This window comes from Ahaetulla prasina, chromosome 1, assembly GCF_028640845.1.
Source record: "Ahaetulla prasina isolate Xishuangbanna chromosome 1, ASM2864084v1, whole genome shotgun sequence".
NCBI lineage: Eukaryota > Metazoa > Chordata > Lepidosauria > Squamata > Colubridae > Ahaetulla > Ahaetulla prasina.
Window position 1 is genome coordinate 212,689,966 of NC_080539.1, and position 22,944 is coordinate 212,712,909.

The 22,944-nt window shown below is 40.2% G+C and overlaps 1 protein-coding gene across 1 annotated transcript in view; it reads left to right on the top strand.

Annotated features, from left to right (window-relative positions):
* TTN (titin) overlaps positions 1 to 22,944 on the top strand; it is a 334,386-nt gene that overhangs the window by 97,495 nt on the left and 213,947 nt on the right. Inside the window, exons 65-96 of the mRNA XM_058189537.1 lie at positions 177 to 455; positions 693 to 974; positions 4,673 to 4,951; positions 5,038 to 5,319; positions 6,272 to 6,550; positions 6,647 to 6,934; positions 7,080 to 7,358; positions 7,453 to 7,731; positions 7,823 to 8,101; positions 8,209 to 8,496; positions 8,607 to 8,894; positions 9,848 to 10,129; positions 11,212 to 11,490; positions 11,615 to 11,896; positions 11,993 to 12,271; positions 12,369 to 12,656; positions 12,785 to 13,063; positions 13,187 to 13,465; positions 13,559 to 13,837; positions 14,533 to 14,820; positions 14,982 to 15,269; positions 15,871 to 16,152; positions 16,674 to 16,952; positions 17,039 to 17,320; positions 17,413 to 17,691; positions 18,581 to 18,868; positions 18,989 to 19,267; positions 19,360 to 19,638; positions 19,736 to 20,014; positions 20,679 to 20,966; positions 21,117 to 21,404; positions 22,168 to 22,458. Coding sequence (XP_058045520.1) covers positions 177 to 455; positions 693 to 974; positions 4,673 to 4,951; positions 5,038 to 5,319; positions 6,272 to 6,550; positions 6,647 to 6,934; positions 7,080 to 7,358; positions 7,453 to 7,731; positions 7,823 to 8,101; positions 8,209 to 8,496; positions 8,607 to 8,894; positions 9,848 to 10,129; positions 11,212 to 11,490; positions 11,615 to 11,896; positions 11,993 to 12,271; positions 12,369 to 12,656; positions 12,785 to 13,063; positions 13,187 to 13,465; positions 13,559 to 13,837; positions 14,533 to 14,820; positions 14,982 to 15,269; positions 15,871 to 16,152; positions 16,674 to 16,952; positions 17,039 to 17,320; positions 17,413 to 17,691; positions 18,581 to 18,868; positions 18,989 to 19,267; positions 19,360 to 19,638; positions 19,736 to 20,014; positions 20,679 to 20,966; positions 21,117 to 21,404; positions 22,168 to 22,458 — 9,039 coding nt within the window. The remainder of the gene's footprint in view (positions 1 to 176; positions 456 to 692; positions 975 to 4,672; positions 4,952 to 5,037; positions 5,320 to 6,271; positions 6,551 to 6,646; positions 6,935 to 7,079; positions 7,359 to 7,452; positions 7,732 to 7,822; positions 8,102 to 8,208; positions 8,497 to 8,606; positions 8,895 to 9,847; positions 10,130 to 11,211; positions 11,491 to 11,614; positions 11,897 to 11,992; positions 12,272 to 12,368; positions 12,657 to 12,784; positions 13,064 to 13,186; positions 13,466 to 13,558; positions 13,838 to 14,532; positions 14,821 to 14,981; positions 15,270 to 15,870; positions 16,153 to 16,673; positions 16,953 to 17,038; positions 17,321 to 17,412; positions 17,692 to 18,580; positions 18,869 to 18,988; positions 19,268 to 19,359; positions 19,639 to 19,735; positions 20,015 to 20,678; positions 20,967 to 21,116; positions 21,405 to 22,167; positions 22,459 to 22,944) is intronic.

A 22,944-nucleotide genomic window follows, 5' to 3' on the forward strand; every position in this document is an offset into this window, starting at 1 on the left:
GTTTCAGTTTCACAACAGTATGTTAACCTAGTTAAAAATGTTGTTTCGTGTTTTCTAGCTTTAGAATTTAACCTCTTACCATCTTCTTCATCTTTCCCTCTTTTGTGATGATGCCTTTTGGTCTACCTTTCTTGCGCCAAAGCCTAATCCCTTTTGTTATCTCTTGAAACATTTAGAGCCACCAAGTTTCCTGGCAAAACCAGAAAGCCAAGAAGCAGTTCCTGACTCCGCTGTGGAATTTAAAGCTCTTTTAAAGGGAACACCGCCTTTTAAGATAAAGTGGTTTAAAGAAGATTTAGAGCTTACACCTGGACCAAACTGTGTATTTGGGATTGAAGGGTCAACTGGTTTCTTAAATCTTTATTCAGTGGATGGCTTAAAAAGTGGGAATTATATTTGCCAAGTATCCAATGATGTCGGCAGCGATTCTTGTTCAACCACACTGATTATAACAGGTGTGCTAATGGCTTCTGTGTTTCTTCTTTCGTATCTCTCTTAGGCTTCCTTTTGATGAAGGTTTTTTTAAAAAAAATTGCATTCTGTTGTGCATTGTAAAATACACAAAATAATTGGAGTTCTCTTCTCTCTGCTGCTACACAGCATAAATTTCCTTCCTTTCTCTTTTACTATATACGGTAAATAGAGGGAGGATCCCTTTCCTTGCTATTTCAATGTTTTCTCTTTCTTCTTAGAACCTCCAAAGTTTGCTAAGAGGCTCAGCCCATTCAACATCGTGAAACATGGTGACTCCACGCGACTTGAGTGTAAAATCACTGGTTCTCCCGAAATCAGAGTGGTGTGGTACAGAAACGATACTGAGCTCCATGCTAGTGAAAATGTCCAAATGTCATTCGTAGATTCTATTGCCGTTCTTGAAATGAAGCACCTTAGCACTGAAGATAGCGGAGATTACATATGTGAAGCACAGAATCCTGCTGGCAGGGCAAGCTGCAGTACAAAGCTTCTAGTAAAAGGTTAGCAAGGGCTAGTCTACCTTCTCTTTAGTCAATATTGATGTCTATGTCCATATGCTAATTAATACGTGTGTGTGTATGTATGTATGGTGCAGGTATATTTATATTTATATCAGTGGTGAAATGTAAAATTTATTACTACCGGTTCTGTGGGTGTGGTTTGGTGGTGGTGGGGGTAATGTGTCTGGGTGGGCGTGGCCAACTTTTTTTTTTTACTTTTAAAAGCATTTTTTCTACAACCTCTTTGGCCGAAGAGGTTGTAAAAAAATGCTTTTAAAAGGTTCTGACAATCTCAGCTGAGTTGCCTGATCGTCAGAGGCTTTTGTTTTCTTTTTTTTCAAAAAATTGCCTTTAAAAGAAAAAAAAGCCACTGATGATCAGGCAACTCAGCTGGGATTGTCAGAGCCTTTTAAAAGCATTTTTTCTGCAACCTCTTCAGCCAAAAAGGTTGTAGAAAAATGCTTTTAAAAGGCTCTGACCATCCCATCTGAGCTGCATGATCATCAGAGGCTTTTTTTTACTTTTAAAAGCATTTTTTTTGGCCGAAGAAAAAATGCTTTTAAAAGTTTTTAAAAAACAACCTCTGATGATCTCATGGCTCAGCTGGGCACGGTGGGGGGGTGGGGGGGCAGGGATTTTTGCTACCGATTCTCCAAACCACCCGCCACCTACATTACCGGATCGGGCAATCCGGTCTGAACTGGGAGCATTTCACCCCTGATTTATATATATATAGCATGTGTATATGTGTATTATATAGGTGTTTGGGTAGATATACACTGTCTCTTGAGAGCAGGCAACAGAATTTCATTTTTAATGTGGGCCAGTGTGTTCACAGTAAAAAAAAAAAAAAACAATAATGTTATCTTAACTTATATCTTAATTGGATTATACCCAGTGGTAAATGGCCACCAGAAAGAAGAACAGATTCTGTAGTCAAACTAAAATCTTCCCCCCTGCAGTTCCCAAAATCTGCAGAAAAATATTAAGACACCCTGAACCGGGGAGGTCGAGAGGAGGAATCCCATTGAAATTAGATGGAGCCCAATGCAAGGATACCATAACATTTTATTTATTTATTTATTTATTTATTATTCGAATTTATATACCGCCCTATCTCCCAAAGGACTCAGGGCGGTTCACAGGCATATAAAACATCAATATACAAATTAAAATAATCCTTAAAAAACTTATTCTAGCGCCCGAATTATTAAAAATAGAAATATAAATATAAAATATAAATATTAAAATCAATTTAAAACCCCTCTAAATTTAAAATCTAAGCCAGTCCTGCACAGATGAATAAATGTGTCTTGAGCTCGCGACGGAAGGTTCAAGGTCAGGAAGTTGACGGAGTCCTGGGGAGTTCGTTCCAGAGGTGGGAGCCCCACAGAAGGCCCTTCCTGGGCGTCGCCAAATGACACTGCCTAGCTGACGGCACCCTGAGGAGTACCTCTCTGTGAGGCGCACGGGTCGGTGAGAGGTATCTGGTCGCAGTAGGCGGTCCCGTGAAAACCCGGCCCTATGCCATGGGCGCTTTAAAGGTGGTCACCAAAACCTTGAAGCGCACCGGAAGGCCACAGGTAGCCAGTGCAGCCTCGCAGGATGGGTGTTATCACGGGAGCCACGAGGGCTCCCTCTATCACCAGCGCAGCCGCATTCTGGACTAACTGCAGCCTCCGGATGCCCTTCAAGGAAGCCCCATGTAGAGGCGTTGCAGTAATCCAGGCGAGGCGTCACAAGGCGTGAGTGACCGTGCATAGGGCCTCCCGGTCCAGAAAGGCGCAACTGGCGCACCAGGCGAACCTGGTAAACGCTCTCCTGGAGACGGCCGTCAAATGATCTTCTAGAGACAGCCGTTCATCCAGGAGGACGCTAAGTTGCGCACCCTCTCCATCGGGGCCAATGACTCACCACCGATGGTCAGCCGCGGATTTAGCTGACTGTGCGGGATGCGGCATCCACAGCCACTCTGTCTTGGAGGATTGAGCTTGAGCCTGTTTCTCCCCATCCAGACCCGTCGGCCTCCAGACACCGGGACAGCACTTGATAACCGTTGGGGTGGTCCGGTGTGGAAAAGTACAGCTGGGTGTCATCCGCGTACAGCTGGTACCTCACACCGAACCCACTGATGATCTCACCCAGCGGCTTCATGTAGATGTTGAACAGAAGGGGCGAGAGGACCGATCCCTGCGGCACCCCACAAGTGAGGCGCCCCAGGGCCGACCTCTGCCCCCCTGTCAACACCGACTGCGACCGGTCGGAGAGATAGGAGGAGAACCACCGATAAACGGTGCCTCCACTCCCAATCCCTCCAACCGCGCAGCAGGATACCATGGTCGATGGTATCGAAGGCCGCTGAGAGGTCTAATAGGACCAGGGCAGAGGAACAACCCCTATCCCTGGCCCTCCAGAGATCATCCACCAACGCGACCAAAGCCGTCTCCGTGCTGTAACCGGGCCCGAAACCCGACTGGAAGCAGGTCTAGATAGACAGTTTCATCCAGGTGCAAGGAAACTGATATGCCACCATACTCTCAACAACCTTCGCGCGAGCGGGTTGGAGACCGGACGATAATTACCTAAAACAGCGGGTCAGGAAGGCTTCTTGAGGAGGGCCTCACCACCGCCTCTTTCAAGGCGGCGGAAGACACCCTCCACCAAAGAAGCGCTCGTAATCGCCTGGAGCCAGCCTCGTGTCACCTCCTGCGTGGCCAGCACCAACCAGGAGGGGCACGGGTCCAGTAAACATGTGGTGGCATTCAGCCTCCCCAACAACCTGTCCATGTCCTCGGGAGCGACAGGGTCAAACTCATCCCATAAAATGTCACCAAGACCACCCTCGGCCGTCTCACCCGTATCACCGCAATCTTGGTCCAAACCATCCCGAAGCTGAACGATTTTATCGTATAGATAACCGTTAAACTCCTCAGCACGTCCCTGCAACGGGTCATCCCGCTCCCCCTGGTGTAGGAGGGAGCGGGTCACCCGAAACAGGGCGGCTGGGCGGTTATCTGCCGACGCAATGAGGGAGGAGGCTTCCATTATCCATTATCTTCAGTCACAACAGAGTCCTTATTTTCACTCAGCAAGAATTTTCTAATTTATGGCATTTGCCCTACCTACAGAGAATGAAGGCAGACGGGGCAACTTTTGGGGGCAGTGGAGCATGTAGGTAGCATGATGTTTGGGGGGGTGGATTATAGAAAATAAATGTATCAGTCCTCTTAGAAGCTAATATCCTGGTTTTATAACTTAAACTGTTAGAAAATCATTATGTCTTCAGAATTGCTATTTTGCCGCCAAATTTTAGCTATATGTCTTAGGGACACCGAGCCACAAAAAGAGGGGAACAAGTGACCTATTACCCACCATTGGCTATTCTTGGTCTAAGAGATTTGATTGTAGTAGTTGAAAAGATGGAGATGATCATGAAACCTTTGGCATATCAGAGAAGGTCTGAAGTTTTCTTCATAAAATATCCATCTCTTTCATCCCTTGCCTTTTTGACTTGGCATTATAATTGAGATGTCAGTCTTATGCTGTTTGCTAACTTTGGTAAATTCACATCTGACAAACATGTGCCATGATAGATACAGTCTTTTCACTACTCTGGTTTTATTTACACAAGAGTTACAAGACTAACTTTCCCATAATTATCTTTTAAAAATTGGAACCTGCTTCTCTCTTCTTCCTAGAACCTCCCGTATTTAGCAGAACACCATCTCCAGTAGATACGCTCAAAGATACTGAAGTTCGTCTTGAGTGTGAAATCTCTGGGACTCCGCCATTTGATATCACATGGTATAAGGACAAGAGACAAATCCGCAGCAGTAAAAAATATAAGGTTACATCCAAAAACTATCTTGCCAATATCCACATTCTTAATATTGAAACTTCTGACATTGGCGAATACCAGTGCAAAGCTAAGAATGATGTGGGAAGCGATACTTGCGTTTGTACTGTAAAACTGAAAGGTAATCATCTCTTGTTAACATAGAATATATGCCTTCTTTTGTATAAGTTTGGGAGTCTTGATGCCCATTGCCTCTTTTCTCTTCAGAACCACCAAAATTTGTCACTAAAATAAATAGCCTAACTGTTGTGGTGGGTGAACCAGTAGAGTTACAAGCAACCATAGAAGGCTCTCAGCCTATTTCAGTTATATGGCTCAAGGACAAGGAAGATGTCATCCGAGAAAGTGAAAACACCGCAATAACCTACTTGGACAACATTGCCACTTTACAACTTGCCAAAGCAGAGCCGTCAAGCGCTGGGAAGTATATCTGTCAAGTCAGAAATGATGCCGGAACCCGTGAATGCATGGCTACTTTAACAGTCTTAGGTTGGTAATCACAGAGATTTGTCTCTTTAAAAAGACCTGTTTTTAAAGCTGAGTAGTCCAGATATCAGAGCCTTGATCAATTTTAAAACTGTGATAATAATTATGTTATTTATAATTGTCAATGTGCAAGGCACATTATGGAGTACATAAAAGGGGAAGCAACTAGTCTTCTCCCAAAATTGTACAATCACTAATCAGTGTAGGGCAGGGGTCTGCAAACTTGGCTCTTTTAAGACTTGTGGACTTCAACTCCCAGAGTTCCTCAGCCAGCTTCGCTTTGCTGGCTGAGGAATTCTGGGACTTGAAGTCCACAAGTCTTAAAAGAGCCAAGTTTGCAGGCCCCTGGTTTTAGAGGTTGTAGAGGGGTTGTAGACCCCTGGTTGTAAAGGGGTAGATTGGCTTATGATTACATCAGAGTAAATGTACTTACTTACAAGCTTAGACATACCAAGACTTAAGGAGAAAAGAACAGAGCTTCCTGGGGCATTTTAACTGACTTTTTGCTGGCATTTACAAAAATCATTTTGTAAATGCCATCACCTTAACTTTAGCTCAGAAAAGCAACATGGGTGATCATGCTCTGGTTATGACAGAGTGAAACTGTACCAATGAATGTTACTGCATCCAGGACATATTAATTATTGAATTAGAATGTTTTGATGTCTTAATATGCTTATGCAGATTCCAGTAACAGGTATCGTTTCCCTTCCTAAACTTAATATTGGAAGGCTTGATTGGGCTTATGTATTCCAGAGCGAGGAAAGAATTATTCTCATTTCACCAGAATTGAGCAGCCAATGAATTTAAACACAGTAAATAATAATTCTAAAGTAAAAAGTGAAACCAAAAAAAAAAAAAGCACATTTGAGCATAGGCTTCTGTAACGAGAAGAGCCCTGTGTCAGATGAAACAAAAAAGATTTACAGTTGGATCTTGCTGTGTCTTTTTCCAGAGCCTGCTATCATTGTAGAGAAGGCTGAGCCAATGAATGTTACAGTAGGAGATGTCTGCACCTTACAGTGCAAAGTCAGCGGAACCCCTGAGCTTTCTGTAGGCTGGTTTAAGGATGGAAAAGAACTGATAAGCAGTGACAAATACAGAATTGTCTTCTACAAGAACACATCTACGCTTAAAATTATTGATTCAGAAAGCGAAGACAGTGGCTTATATACCTTTGAGGTCCAGAACAACGTGGGCAAGAGTAGCTGCACTGCTTCAGTTGATGTTCTAGGTTGGTTATGTGGCTTCTTTCCGCAACATTTTTTATGAGATAAATGATACCCGTTTTTCCCAGAGGATCATTATTTCACTTTGTTCCTCTTAACAGATCGGATCATTCCCCCCACTTTTACCAGAAAGCTGAAAGAAAGCCATGGTGTGCTGGCTTCTTTTGTGGTTCTTGAATGCAAAGTGGCAGGATCTCTACCAATTACCGTTGCTTGGTTTCATGATGGTCATAAGCTCACTAGTGGTCCAAAACATCAGATCACCTTTTCTGACAATGTTTGCACTTTGCAAATCACTTCACTGAACTTATCTGACACGGGGGCTTACGTGTGCAAAGCTGCTAATGTAGCAGGCTCCAAAGAGACGAGGGCTGTTTTAACTGTGCAAGGTTAGTAGCTGGCTAGCTCTTCATTGAAACTATTTAATGCTTAATCCTTAGCGCATTTTTCTTTTGGAATAGGAGAGACCTGTTCATTTTAAGCTTGCTTGCTTACTAATTGACTAATCTGTTGTTTCCTTTAATGCAAATTTAGAACCACCCTCTTTTGTGAAGGAACCAGAATCTGTGCACATTTTACCGGGCAGAAGTGCTATATTTTCAGCTACCTTCAGAGGAACTCCACCATTTAAAGTGAACTGGTTTAAAGGAGTCACTGAACTGGTACTGAGTGATAAATGTAACATCTATTTGGAAGATTCGGTCACAGATCTAGAACTATTCGATGTGGAACCATCACAGAGTGGAGAGTACACTTGTATTGTAAGCAATGAAGCAGGCAAAGCATCTTGCACAACACATCTTTTGGTTAAAGGTTGGTAAATTTAGAAAACAGAATTGTTTACTCTGAGATTTTCAAATATTTGTGCAACGTTTTGTTTAACAACGGAGTTCTCTTTGCTCTCCAGAGCCAGCCGTTTTTGTGAAGAAACTGAGTGACCACTGTGTGGAACCAGGAAAATCTATAATTTTAGAGAGCAGATACACCGGTAGCCTCCCAATTTCAGTCACCTGGAAGAAAAATGGAGTCATTTTAAGTCAATCTGATAAGTGCAGCATTACCACAACTGAAAAATCTTGCATTCTGGAAATAATTAATAGTACAAAGGATGACCAAGGGGAATATACTTGTACAGTGGAAAATGAGGCTGGAGAAGATATTTGTGAAGCATTGGTATCTACTTTAGGTGTGTCTCTGTGATATTGTAATCCTCTTTATTATTTCTTTATGTAGTTCCAAGATATGATTATCTTAATGCTGAATATTTGTGTTCTCAGAACCTCCTTCTTTCATTACACACCTGGGACCTCTTGAAGTATCAGTTGCAGATTATACAACCTTACAATGTCAAGTTTCTGGAACTCCAGAAATCAGAATATCTTGGTACAAAGGAGATACTATATTAAGATCCACTCCTGAGCATAAGATGTATTTCAAAGACAATGTTGCCACATTGATCTTCAACAAAGTAGATATCAGTGACAGTGGGGAATACATTTGCAAAGCTGAAAACAGTGTTGGATCTGCCTCTTCAAATGCTCTCTTGACAGTTCAAGGTGATAAATTCATTCCAAATTGCTTAAAAATGCAGATTTATCAGCCTTTCACTCTCTGACAAAGGATTTCACCTGCCCATCTTGATTGCATGCTTGTTATTTTACAGAACGAAAACGTCCACCATCTTTTGTGAGGAAATTAAAGGATACAGAACAAACTATTGGTTTCCCAGTTAAATTTATTTGCCGCCTAAATGGGTCTGAACCTATTAGCGTCACTTGGTATAAAGATGGTGTACCTTTAAGAGACGACTTCAATGTGCAAACCTCTTACGTTGATAATGTGGCAACCCTTCATCTTTTGCAAACTGACATGGCCCATTCTGGGCAGTATTCTTGCACAGCTACCAACCCTGTTGGGACTGCTACTTCTAATGCTAGGTTCAGAGTTTCAGGTTTGTTTCACTTTGTCTTGAATTCTTTCTGATTTCAAAAGCAATGTTACGATACTTCATATGGGCTCAAAAGGAAACAACAACGATCTCTTCTTCCTTTTAATCTTCAGAAACCAAACAAGCTCCCTTGTTTGATATCACACCTGAATCCAGAGATGTTCCCGTGGGACAAGGTGTTGACTTTGAATGTCATGTGACTGGAACCCACCCTATACATGTCATCTGGGCAAAAGATGGCCGCGAGATCCGGACAGGAGGAAATTATGCAATTACATTTGTAGAAAATACCGCTCACTTAAGGATTATGAGAGTAGGCAAAGGAGATTCTGGACAGTATACCTGCCAAGCTAGCAATGAAGTTGGCAAAGACTTTTGCTCAGCTCAGCTTAATGTGAAAGGTATTGGAATTTTAATAGGCTTGATCTAACATTGCTTTTTTAAAAAATTCAGAAGTGGAAATTCTTGGGGTTTTTTTCCCCCCCAGCCGTTCTTTATTTCTAACAACTGGATATCAAAACAGAATGGATGGTGTTCAAACAAATAAACAAAAAAGCAGACTATTCAGGGTATCTTGAAATCTCTTTTCTCCTTTATTTCTTCAAATATATATATTCTGTGAAGGATTAATCTCAATCTTAACCATAATATCTTATTGGAGATCTATAAGGAGGAATGGTTCAGCTACTAGTTACTCTTCCACCTTCTCCACACAGATTTAAGGGTAACTGCAGGAAGATTCAGCTTTTAAGTTCTGACTAGCAGGAAAAGGAGCGTTAAAAAAGTATTAGTATATCATTTTGTTGGCCTTGCTATTCAGTTTATCAAGCCTATCATTTTTTAGTCTAAGAACACCTGCATTTTTTCAGTTTCCAAAACAAAATTATCATATATTTTTGGATATAATTACTAATAGACAAACTGATAGCAAATTAATAGGAATGACTGAAAAAAATGGTAATATGAACAGGCTAGTAGTAAAATAATAGTTACAAAACACTCAATAAAGAAATATAAAACCTTTAAGCTGCATTTGCAAGACACACTGAACTACAAACTAGCCATCGACATTTCAGATTACTGTATTACATAGTTAATGGTTTAGTGTGTCATGCCAATAAAGAAAATTGACTTGGTTAAGCTAACTGTGGGTCAACTTGTGCAATCACAGCTAGTAGTAAACATAATAAATTTCTACTTATGTCTAAGTACCTTTGCCAGGTATGGACAATCTATCTCAGTTCTTGCGCTCTTAGCATCTAAACTTATTATTTTTTCTTTAATATTACGGAACTTACTAATGGTTCTAATTCAAAGCATGTAATTAAATGTTACTTTCCATCTGACTTCCTAGAACCTCCTAAATGTGTAAAGAAGCTCGAAGCCTCAAGAATGGTGAAGCAGGGTGACTCATGTCAACTTGACTGTAAAATCAGTGGCTCCCCAGAAATCAAAATTGCATGGTATAAGAATGACCAAGAACTCCATGCTAGTGAAAAATACCATATGACCTTCAGTGACGCTACAGCAGTCCTCATCATTGTTGGTGCCACCCTTGAAGACAGCGGTGATTACATCTGTGAAGCTCTTAATTCTGCTGGCACTGTGAGCTGCAGTACAGTAGTCACAGTAAAAGGTTAGAAGCTACTATTTCCAAACTCTTGCATCCTCTGTATTTCATTCTGCATCCTTTTGCGCTCTAAAAGCTTTAATTCAACTTTTACAGACCTGGTGCCCTGCAGACGTCTTGGATTGTGGTTCTTGACATTTCTTTGCCAGTTGGTTACTGGAAATTGGACTCCACTAAATCTGCAGGGCACTTGGTTGGAGAAGGATGAGTTTGAGGGATATCTCTCAATCTCTATGCGATGCATTGGAGGTATTGATGTGCCAAATCAAATATTCATGTTAGATCAAGAGTAGGAATCTCTAGCTTTGTCTGTCATTATCAGTTTCAGAAGATCCAAAACTGTAGTAGCATGGCGTAATAGAAGGAGGTCCGATCTTACTTCTTATTATTCAAGTTCTGTCAGGGAAAAAAAAGCTTTATCCTGTACTTTGGTCAGGATATGCTTAATGAGCACTTAAGAAATTGACAAAGACCAACAGGTGGCTGAATGAAAGAGTGGGAGAGAATATAACATATGAGTGACATTGAGTAGGAAGGCTGACTTTTGGTTATCTCTGCCCACTAATAAACCTGTATGCTGTTTATCTGTCACCTTGTAGCAAGTTTCTATAGTTAGACAACAACTTAAATGTTAACAACAATTATAGATCGAGAGGAGGAAAAAATTCCTTTGTTTTTGTTTTGAATTACATCTCATGGAGATAGGAAGGAAGTCTGTAAGACTATATTCTTGGGCATAGGAGATTCGGAGAATGGAAATTGAGAATAGGAAATCTGACTATTGTCAGGTCATACATCACAATCCTTATTAAAGGATATGCGTGGGCACGCGCCCAACCTTATGAACGACGTTCATTTGGAATATTTAGTTCCCCGTGCAATAAGAATTTTCAGGGGATGGCAGAGTTTCCAAGCAGGACTTCACAAGGTTCAAATTTAGAAACATCTTCAAAGTGAAGTGGGAGATATATGACATTTTTGAAAACTAGGAGAGTCCTTGTGTAACATATCTCTTCTGTTTCTGGATCGTTTTCAAGAAGCCTCTTCCAGAAGATCAATTATGTATTCTCCTAACTCTTTCATTATAGAGCCTCCTGTCTTTAGCAAGAAGCCTAGCCCTGTAGACACCCTTAAGGGCACTGATGTTATCCTTCAGTGCGAACTTGCAGGCACACCCCCGTTCGAAGTTGCCTGGTTCAAAGACAGAAAGCAGATTAGAGGCAGCAAGAAGTTCAAAGTTACAATGAAGAACTTCAGTGCCAGTGTTCACATCCTCAACCTTGAAGCTACTGACACAGGGGAATATCAGTGCAAAGCCGCCAATGAGGTGGGAAGTGACATTTGCTCTTGCACTGTCAAGTTCAAAGGTCAGTATTTATTCAAATTGTTCTTTGGAGAAAATTCTTCTCATGAGTTTCTTTTGTGCTCACGTACAGTTTTCTTTTTCTTTCTCTCTCTCTCTTTACCATGAATCATTATCTTTTCTCAAAGAACCGCCACGGTTTGTTAAGAAACTGAGTGACACCTTCACCTACACAGGGGAACCCACCGCTTTACGAGCTGTAGTGGAAGGTTCCCAGCCCATTTCTGTTTTGTGGCTGAAGGACAAAGGGGAAATCATCAGAGAGAGTGAAAACCTCCAGATTTCATTTTCAGACAACATTGCAACACTTCAGATTGCAAGCGCTGAAGCTGCCAGTGGCGGGAAATACATCTGCCAGATTAAAAACGATGCTGGGATGCGAGAATGTGCTGGATACTTAAAAGTTCTAGGTTGGTATTGGCTTCTATCCCCTTCTGAAGGATAAATCTTGACTTTCTTTGTCATGGCAGTCTCAATTTTGTAACAAATTGTTTCCCTTCCCCCAGAACCAGCTGTGATCCTAGAAAAGTCTGAACCGATGATAGCTACAGCTGGCAGTGCTTTTACTTTGGAGTGCACCGTGGGTGGGACTCCAGAGCTAATCACCAAATGGTTTAAGGATGGAAGACAGCTGACCAACAGCCGCAAACACCAGATTACCTTTTCCAACAAAGTAGCCACACTTAAAGTCCTTTCTGCAGACATGGATGACCGAGGGCTTTACACTTTTGAAGTGCAAAATGAAGTGGGGAAGAGCAGCTGCACTTCCTCCGTGGATGTTTCAGGTTAGACAAAGCTCCCGTTTCTCAGTTGCCGTCTTCTTTCTTCTCGTTGCATCTTTCCTCTCTTAAAACATGTCTTTTGGTGACTTTACCCGAACAGAACACCTTATCCGACCTTCTTTCATAAGAAGATTGAAAGAAACCTTTGGTGTGCTGGGTTCTTCCACTGTTCTGGAATGCAAAGTGGCTGGATCGCTACCTATGACCGTGGGTTGGTTTTACGGAAGCGATGAGATTTTCAGTGGGGATAAATATGAAACCAGCTTTTCAGATAATGTCTGTACCTTGAAGGTGAATGCTCTAGATACCACTGACACAGGTCCCTATACCTGTACCGCTGCCAATGTAGCCGGTTCTGACGAATGCAGTGCCTTTTTGACAGTACAAGGTCAGTAAAGGAAAGGAAAGCCACTGGCTCTGAGTGTTTCTTCTATATATTTCTCTTGCATCTTTATTTTATCCATATTCCACCTACTTGGCATAGCCACTAACACTTTTAACATTGTGTGAACCTAGAACCACCCTCTTTTGCAAAGACACCGGATCCTCTGGAGGTTTTACCGGGGAAGAGTGTGACATTCAGGAGCCTGATCAGAGGAACCCCTCCATTCAAAGTGAACTGGTTCAAAGGAAGCAGGGAACTTGTGCCTGGGAAAACATGCAACACCCTCTTGACAGATTCAACCGCAGAACTGGAATTGTTCGAAGTAGGACCTCTCCAGACTGGAGATTACACCTGTCTTGTTACTAATGATGCTGGCAGTTGTTCTTGTACTACACATCTTTTTGTGAAAGGTTTGTCTAAATACTACTCTTTATATCTCTTGCAGCAGGCATGCATTTAATTATGTACGTGCACGCATTCACATATGTGTGTTACAGTTTTTGACGTGACCCCATTCTTACAAACTCTCTTAGAACCAGCTGTATTTGTGAAGAAACTGAGTGATTTCAGCGTGGAGCACGGGAACTCCATTATTCTAGAAAGCACATTCAGTGGGACCCCTCCACTTTTGGTGACATGGAAGAAGAATGGCTCAAAACTCACACAGTCTCCAAAATGTAATATAACAACAACAGAAAAATCAGGCATCCTAGAAATCCTGAGTAGTAGCAGACAAGATGAAGGAGAATACACATGTGAAGTTGCAAATGATGCTGGGGAGGATGTATGCCATGCCTTGGTATCAATCTTAGGTGCGTTGTTGACTTGAGTAACTACTCTTATATTAATTTTATGGTATACCTTAACTACCTGGGTACTTACTATGGTGTTAATTTCTGCTTCAGAACCACCTTACTTTGTTAAGGAATTGGAAAGGGTGGAGGTGACCATCGGAGAGCCTTTGTCTTTACGATGCCAAGTAGCTGGAACTCCAGAAATCAAAGTCTCGTGGTACAAAGGAGATACCAAACTAAGATCTACTCAGGCTTACAAAATGCACTTCAAGAACAATATAGCGACACTTACTTTCAGCCAGGTGGAGAATGCTGACATTGGCGAATATGTCTGCAAAATAGAGAACAGCGCTGGGTTTGCTACTTCAACAGCTGTGCTAGCTGTCAAAGGTGATAATTCGCTACGTCTGTTGGTTCAAATATTTTTGTGCAATGTACTTTTTTTTTTAAAAAAAAGAAAGAAAATCCACTCATGTGGCAAATACAGGAAGTAAATTGCATTATTCCACTATCCTGGCATGCACATAGGCAGCAGGGTTAAATGTTCAGTGAACTAAAAGATTTATGCAGTTTTTCATCTCTTTCCATGCCTCACAATTTCAGCATGAACACATTGCATCAGTCAGAGCAGGTCATCTGGTTGGAATACAGAAAGGTGCGCAGAATTCCTGTTCCTCGGAATGATCTGTTGGCCTCTGTGCATGTGCAGATGCTTGCATATATGAATTGGGTGTCAGGCTCCAAAAATCAAGAAATAAATGCAGAATTATTTCAAAGCAACTTCCTTTATTGTTCCTCACCTATAAGCAAAAATTTTGTCAAACTAAGGCAACTACTTCCATCATTAATGATATACTCTGAGAATTTCTTGGGAGGAGCCATCTTAATCTTCTTTCTCCCAATCAAACTATCTAACTTTGCTGTCTCTTGGTTCTCTGGAATGTTGCCATTCCTTTCTGGGAAGTCTGACTACATTCCACCATCTCCAGAAAGAAATACTGGGGTATTGTGTCTCTAGTAGGATATGCCTAAAATGTTATTGCGTTTTAGGATCATATAGTATACGTTGCCATTTCTATTTGCAGACCGTAAACTTCCACCTTCGTTTACAAAGAAGCTAAAAGATGTACAAGAAATGATTGGGTCTCCTGTTGCTTTTGATTGCCGTATCATTGGCTCTGAACCTCTTCAGGTGTCTTGGTATAAAGAGGGGATGCTCTTGCGGGACGATACTAACATTCAAGCAACCTTCTTAAATAATGTAGCAACTCTTCAGATCTTACAAACAGAGGTGGCTCATTCTGGCCAGTACACTTGCACAGCTCAAAATGCTCTTGGAACGGCTTCCTCCAGTGCCAAACTCCGGCTCTCAGGTGCGTCATTTGTTGAATTCAGACTTGGCACATTCAGTAATGCCATATTAAAGAATACAATTAGATCACAGGTGTGATGCAGCAGGGAATTGTGGTTTGTTTTCAAGAAAAAGTGACAAAAGGCAGATATAATCCCCCCCCCTTTTTTTTTTCCCCTCCAGAACATATGATACCACCTTCCTTTGACGTGAAGCCTTTGCCTGTTGATGTTGCTCTTGGGGAAAGTGGTTCTTTCAAGTGTCACATCACAGGTTCTATGCCAATGAAAATCACCTGGGCAAAAGATAACCGAGAGATCCGTCCTAGTGATAATTACAAGATTACATTGGTAGAAAACACAGCCACGCTGACTGTTCTTAAAGTAGGTAAAGGTGATGCTGGACTTTATACCTGCTCGGCAAGCAACAGTGCTGGGAAGGATTCCTGTGGTGCTCAGCTGAGCTTCAAAGGTAAATTTCTAAAAAATATAAATCATAACACTTATACTTACACATATACATATATGCCCTTGCTACAATTTTTTTGTTGTTCCTATTTTTTTTTTTTAAATGAAATGGGAATTATGCTAATGTAGATAAGCTCCTCGTTTTAAAGCAGCAGCTGGTAAATTTATGGAAAGAAGTGATTTTTATAAGAAAGCTGGTGCTTTATGTTTGGTATTTATGTGTAGAAGACTTTCTAAACTTAACATATGGAAATAAACTAGGTGATAAAGAAACTGGTTATCCTTCAACATCTGAAATAGAGTATCTTACTTTTATGTGAACATAATTCTGGGCAGCTTTATTTTCCACAGAAGTATGGTTAAGCTATTAAAATCTACAATAACAAGAAAGAAACTGAGCATTTACTGTAGTTATAATGAGCTTTAAAATGTATATTTCATAAGTAGTAAGAAGCGTTTGAAGTAGAGCACAGTTTAACGTAAAGGGAATAGGTTGACTATTTCTGCTGATATACCATGGCAACTTGAGATTTTGCATATTTAATGTAAATAACATTGTTTAAACATGACCACATGAATACATTTTTCATCCCTTTTTTCAACAGAGCCACCAAGATTTATTAGGAAGTTAGATTCTTCCAGAGTTGTGAAAGAACATGATTCAACTAGATACGAATGCAAGATAGGTGGATCACCGGAAATTCATATTGCATGGTACAAGGGTGAAACTCAAATTCATCCCAGTGACAAATACATCATGTCTTTCGTTGATTCTGTGGCTGTCATTGAAATGTACAATCTGACTGTTGAAGACAGTGGAGACTACACTTGTGAAGCTCAAAACGCAGCTGGAAGTTCTAGCAGTACTACATCCCTAAAAGTGAAAGGTCAGGATCTGATCTTCCTTTGTTTCTCATTCATTTATGGCAGGGGTGTCAAACTCAAGGCCCGTGGGGTGCTGGCCCACGGGCCTGCCCTGGAAACAGCAAAGGAACAGCCCGCAGTGCCTCTGGCAGCAAAAATGGAGCTTGGGAGGGCCACACGCAGGCCTCCCGGGCTCCATTTTCACTGGCAGAGGGCTGCAGGAGGCCGTCATGGCCGAAAATGGAGCCTCGAGTGACGTCAAGGTGGATGGCCCCTGGCCACACACACCCAGCCCCCTGAGATCAAACACAACCATGATGCAGCCCTCAATGAAATTGAGTTTGACACCCCTGATTTATGGAGTGGGGGATGGTCAGGGTTATTTCTTTTTCCATTAAAGACCAAAGCCAATCATTTTAACTGGGCATGGAAAATTTTATCTCAAATACATGCAATCTCCCATCTTACTGTAACGTTATGTTCTTGGTGCTTATTAATATCCGTATTTCACATTTAATGGAAATTTTAATCTCTGTTTTTACAGCTCCTCCAGTTTTCCGCAAGACACCCCAGCCGATGGAATCGTTGAAAGGAGTTGATGTTCATCTTGAATGTGTGCTTCAAGGCACGCCGCCCTTCCAAATTTCATGGTATAAGGATAAAAGAGAAATCCGAACTGGCAAGAAGTACAAGATTTTGTCTGAGAATTACTTCGCTAGTCTACATATTCTGAACACTGATGATGCAGACACTGGTGAATATCACTGCAAAGCCATCAACGATGTGGGGAGCGATGCTTGCATTTGTTCTGTGATGCTGAAAGGTTTGTACATTGTTATCTCTCTCTCTCTTTTTACATCTTTTTTTCCTCTTACTTCGCATTTACATATTTTCTTCTCCTGCCTTCAGTGCCCCCAAGGTTTGTGAAGAAACTTCACGATATCAGTGCAATTGTTGGGGAGCCAGCAGAATTACAAGCCACTGTTGAAGGCTCTGAGCCAATTTCTGTTCTTTGGTTGAAAGACAAAGGAGAAATTATCCACGAAAGTGACAACCTCTGGATGTCATACACAGATAAAGTGGCAATCCTTCAAGTTGTGCATGCAGAGCCAACCAACATGGGAAAATACATCTGTCAAATTAAAAACGATGCTGGAAGTCAGGAATGTTTTGCTAACTTGTCAGTTCTTGGTTAGTAGATTTAAACAATACAACCAAAGTATACTGCCATATTTTACAGAATCTTGCTTGCTAATGTGACAATGATTTGCATTTCATTCCAGAGCCAGCAACTATTGTAGAGAAACCAGAACCAATGACAGTCACCACAGGGGATTCTTGTACCTTAGAGTGCACTGTTTCTGGAACACCTGAGCTTACTATTAGATGGTTCAAGAATGGATATGAGCTCACATCTGACCAGAAATACAAAATCACTTTCTTCAATAAAGTATCTGTGCTCAAGATTCTGAATGCAAGTTTACAAGATAGTGGAGAATATACATTTGAGGTGAAAAACAGCGTTGGTCAAAGCCGTTGTACAGCTTCTGTACATGTTTCAGGTTAGTGGATTAATATGGGGAATACAATTCTGTATTCCCTCTGCATTTTCATATTAAGTTATGCATATGTTGACCTCTGATGTTAGGCATCCATGTACCATTCCTAAATGCTTTAGAAATCTACTTATTGTGGAATATCTGGCAGAGGATCAGTTATAGCAATGAATATTCCTAGATACCCATTCTCAAGTTATGTTTTGCCTTTAATGCTATGTAGTGCTGTTAACACAGTTGAGAATGCCTTTCTAAAAGGGAAGGAGTGTGTTTGCACTCAGTACTGTCTTAAATTTAATATGCAAAAAAAATACCTCACTAAACTTTTTGTTGTTAGTTACGAAGTCACGTCCAACCCATCCTTTGGAGTCCATTTTAAACTCACGCCTACTGCTGCAGTGACTCCATCCAGCAACCTCGTTCTCTGTCATCCTTTTCTTCTTTTGCCCTCAATCTTTCCCAGCATTAGGCTCTTCTCCAGTGAGTCCTTCCTTCTCATTAGGTGGCCAAAGTATTTGAGTTTCATCTTCAGGATCTGGCCTTCTAAAGAGCAGTCAGGGTTGATCTCCTCTAGGACTGATGGGTTTGGTCGCCTTGCAGTCCCCACTAAACTACAAAAGCACAAATTTGTTACTCAGAAAATTGAGTAAAAGCCCTATTATTATCATCATCCGAGATGTCCATAGGATCTGCTGCTTTCCTCAAAATTTTGCAAGCAGCTTTGCACTACGAGTTTCACACTTTTGATACACGTTTATAACATCAAAATACATGTATAGAAAAAGCGAAGCTTGCATTGCCTGGGCATAATACTGCTTTTGTCATTTGCCCCCTCTTACCCCTCCCTGCAGATATCACTGCTGATTGTAATTTAATTTTTATTTTTTGCTCACAGATCGTATTATACCACCTTCATTCACAAAACCTCTGAAAGAAACACATGGTCTCTTGGGCTCATCAAGTGTACTTGAATGCAAAGTCATCGGATCCCCTCCGATCTCTGTTTTTTGGTTCCGTGATGGTGAGGAGATCACAAGTGGAGAAAAATATCAGGCAACCCTTACAGATAACACATGTTCATTAAAAGTGAATGCTCTTCAAGAGTCAGATATTGGAAATTACACTTGTATAGCAACCAATGAAGCTGGATCTGAAGAATGTGAAGCTTATTTCATAGTTAGAGGTAAAATTTTGAGATTAAAATATGTATTAAAAGAAAATAATTGTTTAAAAATCTTGTTTGCTTTTTATGTTCTTTAATCTGCACATTTAAGCGTTAATGGGGTTTTTTATGTATATCTAGAACCTCCATCTTTTGTGAAGAAACCTGAACCTTTGCAAGTTTTATCTGGGGCAAATGTAACATTCACAAGTATCATTAAAGGAACCCTCCCTCTTGAGGTCAAATGGTTTAGGGGAAGCGTTGAATTGGTTCCAGGACATAGATGCAATATATCTCTAGAAGAATCAGTTGCTGAACTGGAGCTGTTTGATGTTCACTCTGTCCAAAGTGGAGACTACACTTGCATTGTCAGTAATGAAGCTGGCAAAATCTCTTGTACAACTCATCTCTTTATAAAAGGTTTGTAATTATTCTGTCTTCTGGGTTAAACAAAAAGGCAACCGTCAATTTTAAACAACTTTAAATTTCCCATCTTGTGCTATTTTTTACAGAAGCAGCGAAATTTGTGAAAAAACTTAATGACTTCCATGTTGAGAAAGGAAAACAATTAATTTTAGAATGCTCATATACTGGTACCCCTCCTATTCAAGTATTTTGGAGGAAAAATGGTGTAAATTTAACTCATTCAGAGAAATGCAGTATTACCACTACAGAAACATCTGCCATATTGGAGATCTCTAACAGCAGACTAGAAGATGCTGGCCTGTATTCTTGCCACATAGAAAATGAATCAGGCCAAGATAACTCTCAAGCAGCTGTCTCAATCTTACGTATGTAGCTTATATCAAAGAATATTTTAACAGAATTATTGATTATTTTGTGGGAAACAAACTCATTTTGTTACTAATCTGTGCTTTTGTTCTATAGAACCACCATACTTTGTCCAAAATCTAGAATCTGTACAAGTGACCACTGGAGATTCTGCATCATTACAGTGTCAAATTGCTGGAACACCAGAAATCAATGTGTCATGGTACAAAGGAGACACAAAACTAAGACCCACCAGTACTTCTAAAATGCACTATAAAAACCAAGTGGCCACTTTAGTATTCAGCCAGGTGGTTAGTAATGATAGCGGGGAGTATATCTGCAAGGCGGAAAACAGTGTTGGAGAAGCTGTGTCTTCAGCACTGCTCTCTGTTCAAGGTGAGTAATCACCAGCAGCTTTTAAAAGCTTGGGAAATACTATTTATTACTCTGTTGAAAGGCATGAAACAGAAAAAATATGTCTGTTTTTAGCTGTTCTTTCCCAGTGGAGAATTTCTGTAGCCAATACAAGCAAGTTGATACACTTTGTTAACAGCAACCCCATGTGACTGGCTGTAGCTTCTCAAGAGAGTCTCTTTATTCACTAAGTCATTAAAATAAGCCTTCCTTCTTTTATGCCATCTACTATCATACATGTTTAAAGTTGTCAGAAAAGACAATGTCCACAATTCACTGAAACTTGAGATAAGTTGCTAGAGTATCATTTTTGTCCTGTTTAGTTTAAGCATGTCTAATTACACCTCTGTTAAGGATATTAATTTATATAGTCTATATATTACCACTGGAGATAGTCTTATATTATAGTTAGATATATGTATCTCACATTGGTAGACACTAGACTCCTAGAGTTGGAAATAACTATTTAGTCCATCAAGTTGAACCCCCTGATCAATTCAGAAATCCACCCACGACCAATAGCTGTCCAAGGCAAAACTGGAATACATCAAGAAAAGGGGAACTCACTATTTCCTTCGGTAATGCCCAAACTCAAATCCAAACCATTCAGAGTCAATAACTCTGCACAATATTTGTTTTCTTGCAGAACGTAAACTTCCTCCTTCATTTTCACGAAAATTAAGGGACATTCATGAAACTGTTGGCTTACCAATTACATTTGATTGCGGCATTAATGGTTCTGAACCAATGGAAGTAACCTGGTATAAAGATGGTGCACAAATAAGAGACGGCTACAACGTGCAAATATCATATTTAAATAAAGTCGCCGTTCTACAGATTTCACAAACTGATATGAGTCTTGGTGGACAATATACTTGCACAGCCTCCAATGCCATTGGAACTGCTTCTTGTAGTGCCAAACTCATCCTTACAGGTTTGACAAAAATACATCACTCTCCTTTGATACTTTTATACGGCATATCAAGTCTCAGTTATAAACTCAGTTCATTAGCCTTTTTAAAGCTTATATAAATCTTTAAATGTGCCGAATTAACAATTTACTTGTACTTAATTCCTACTTTAGAGGGGAAGATGCCACCATTCTTTGACATCCCAATTACGCATGTTGATGCAGTTGTTGGTGACAGTGCGGATTTTGAGTGTCGTGTTTCTGGAACGCGCCCTATTAAGATTACTTGGTCAAAGGATAACCGTGAATTGCGAACTGGAGGGAAGCATCAGATCAGCTATATAGAAAATATAGCCCATTTGACAATTCTGAAAGTTGACAAAGGAGATTCTGGAAAATATTCATGTCATGCTAGTAATGAAGTTGGAAAAGAGTCTTGCACAGCTCAACTTAATATTAAAGGTACTAGAAATTGTCATCAATAAGATAAAATTTAGATTCCACTGTGTGTAGGCTGAGCAACATCTCTGAGTAACATCTCACTTGCACACCTTTGGTACCTGCCAGAAAACTAATGAGACCTAGAGCATCATTTATAATGATGTGAGATACAATGCTAATGACCCTGCAGCTAAAATTGGAAGCCACAGAAATCAGACATTCCCCTGCCAGTGACTGTATGTCAGCCAGTGACTGTATGTCATACAGTGACTGTATGTCACTTTCATAGCAAAGTTCTAGAATTAGTATCTCTGTTTTTGAACATATTCATAAAGAGGAATCTAAGAGTTTGTGTGTGTGTGAGTGAGAGAGAAAGTAAGACTAAAGAAATAAGATGTTCTCTCTGTATCAAAAATATTTTTGAATTCAGTTAGATTAAAACCTGTCCTTTCTTGGTAATATTTTAATTTCTGAAGATATATTTTACTGTATATTTGATTTAAATGTACGAATCTCATTTTTTTCTTTAGCCACACAAAAGTGGCATTTTTATTTTGTTAACATATTATTTTATTTATTTGCTTCATTCTGGTTTTGTTCATTTTGTCTTTTAAATTTTGGTAGTCACTGACCGTATAAATATTATTGATTGATTAGCCACGCACAAGTGGCAAACCTTGTGCCATTTTGAAGATAACCCAAGACAATCGATGGAATTTTAAAACATTTGCCTGAATACATCTTTCTCACTAGTTTATTTTCCTTTTATCTTCCTTTTTGACAGAGCGACAGAATCCGCCTACATTCACCAAGAAGTTATCTGAAACAGTAGAAGAAACGGAAGGAAACAGCTTTAAACTTGAGGGCCGTGTTTCTGGTACCCAACCTCTAATGGTTGCTTGGTACAAAAATAACCAGGAAATCTATGGAAGCCCTAACTGTGAACTAGCTTTTGAGAACAATACTATTCTGCTGCTCATTAAAAATGCAGGACCAGCTGATGCAGGCTTATATACCTGCAAAGTATCCAATGAAGCTGGGAGCACATTGTGTACTTCCTCCATTGTTATTAAAGGTTAGTTCATTTCCTAAAGGCCTACTGTACTATGTTTATTTTATTAGCTACTATTGTTTACCCTTAGATCCAAATGATCAGAACATTAATTCTGATGTATTTGACAACAAAAATCAATTCTACATACTGTATATGGTTTTATAGCAGGTTGCAGCAGCACAATAAGATGACAAAAAACTATACTGGACTGCTGATTTATTTCAATTTCAGTTCTTAAAATGTTCAATCATGAGCCTATTTGAAGGGTGCACCCCTTTTTTGATAATTGATTGATGGGGTTCTACAAAATTGACCTTTCTTCATTTTTTAAAAAAAAATGTTGTTACTCATACTCAAGGCAACACATTTTCTGATGAAAAATAATCCTTTTGTTATTTTTCACTCTCAACCTAGAAATTTCAACACAAATCGAGGAAAATGTTTTTCAAGGGGTCCAGTTGCGGTATATAAATATATATAGGCAATTTTTATGACTCATCGGCATCT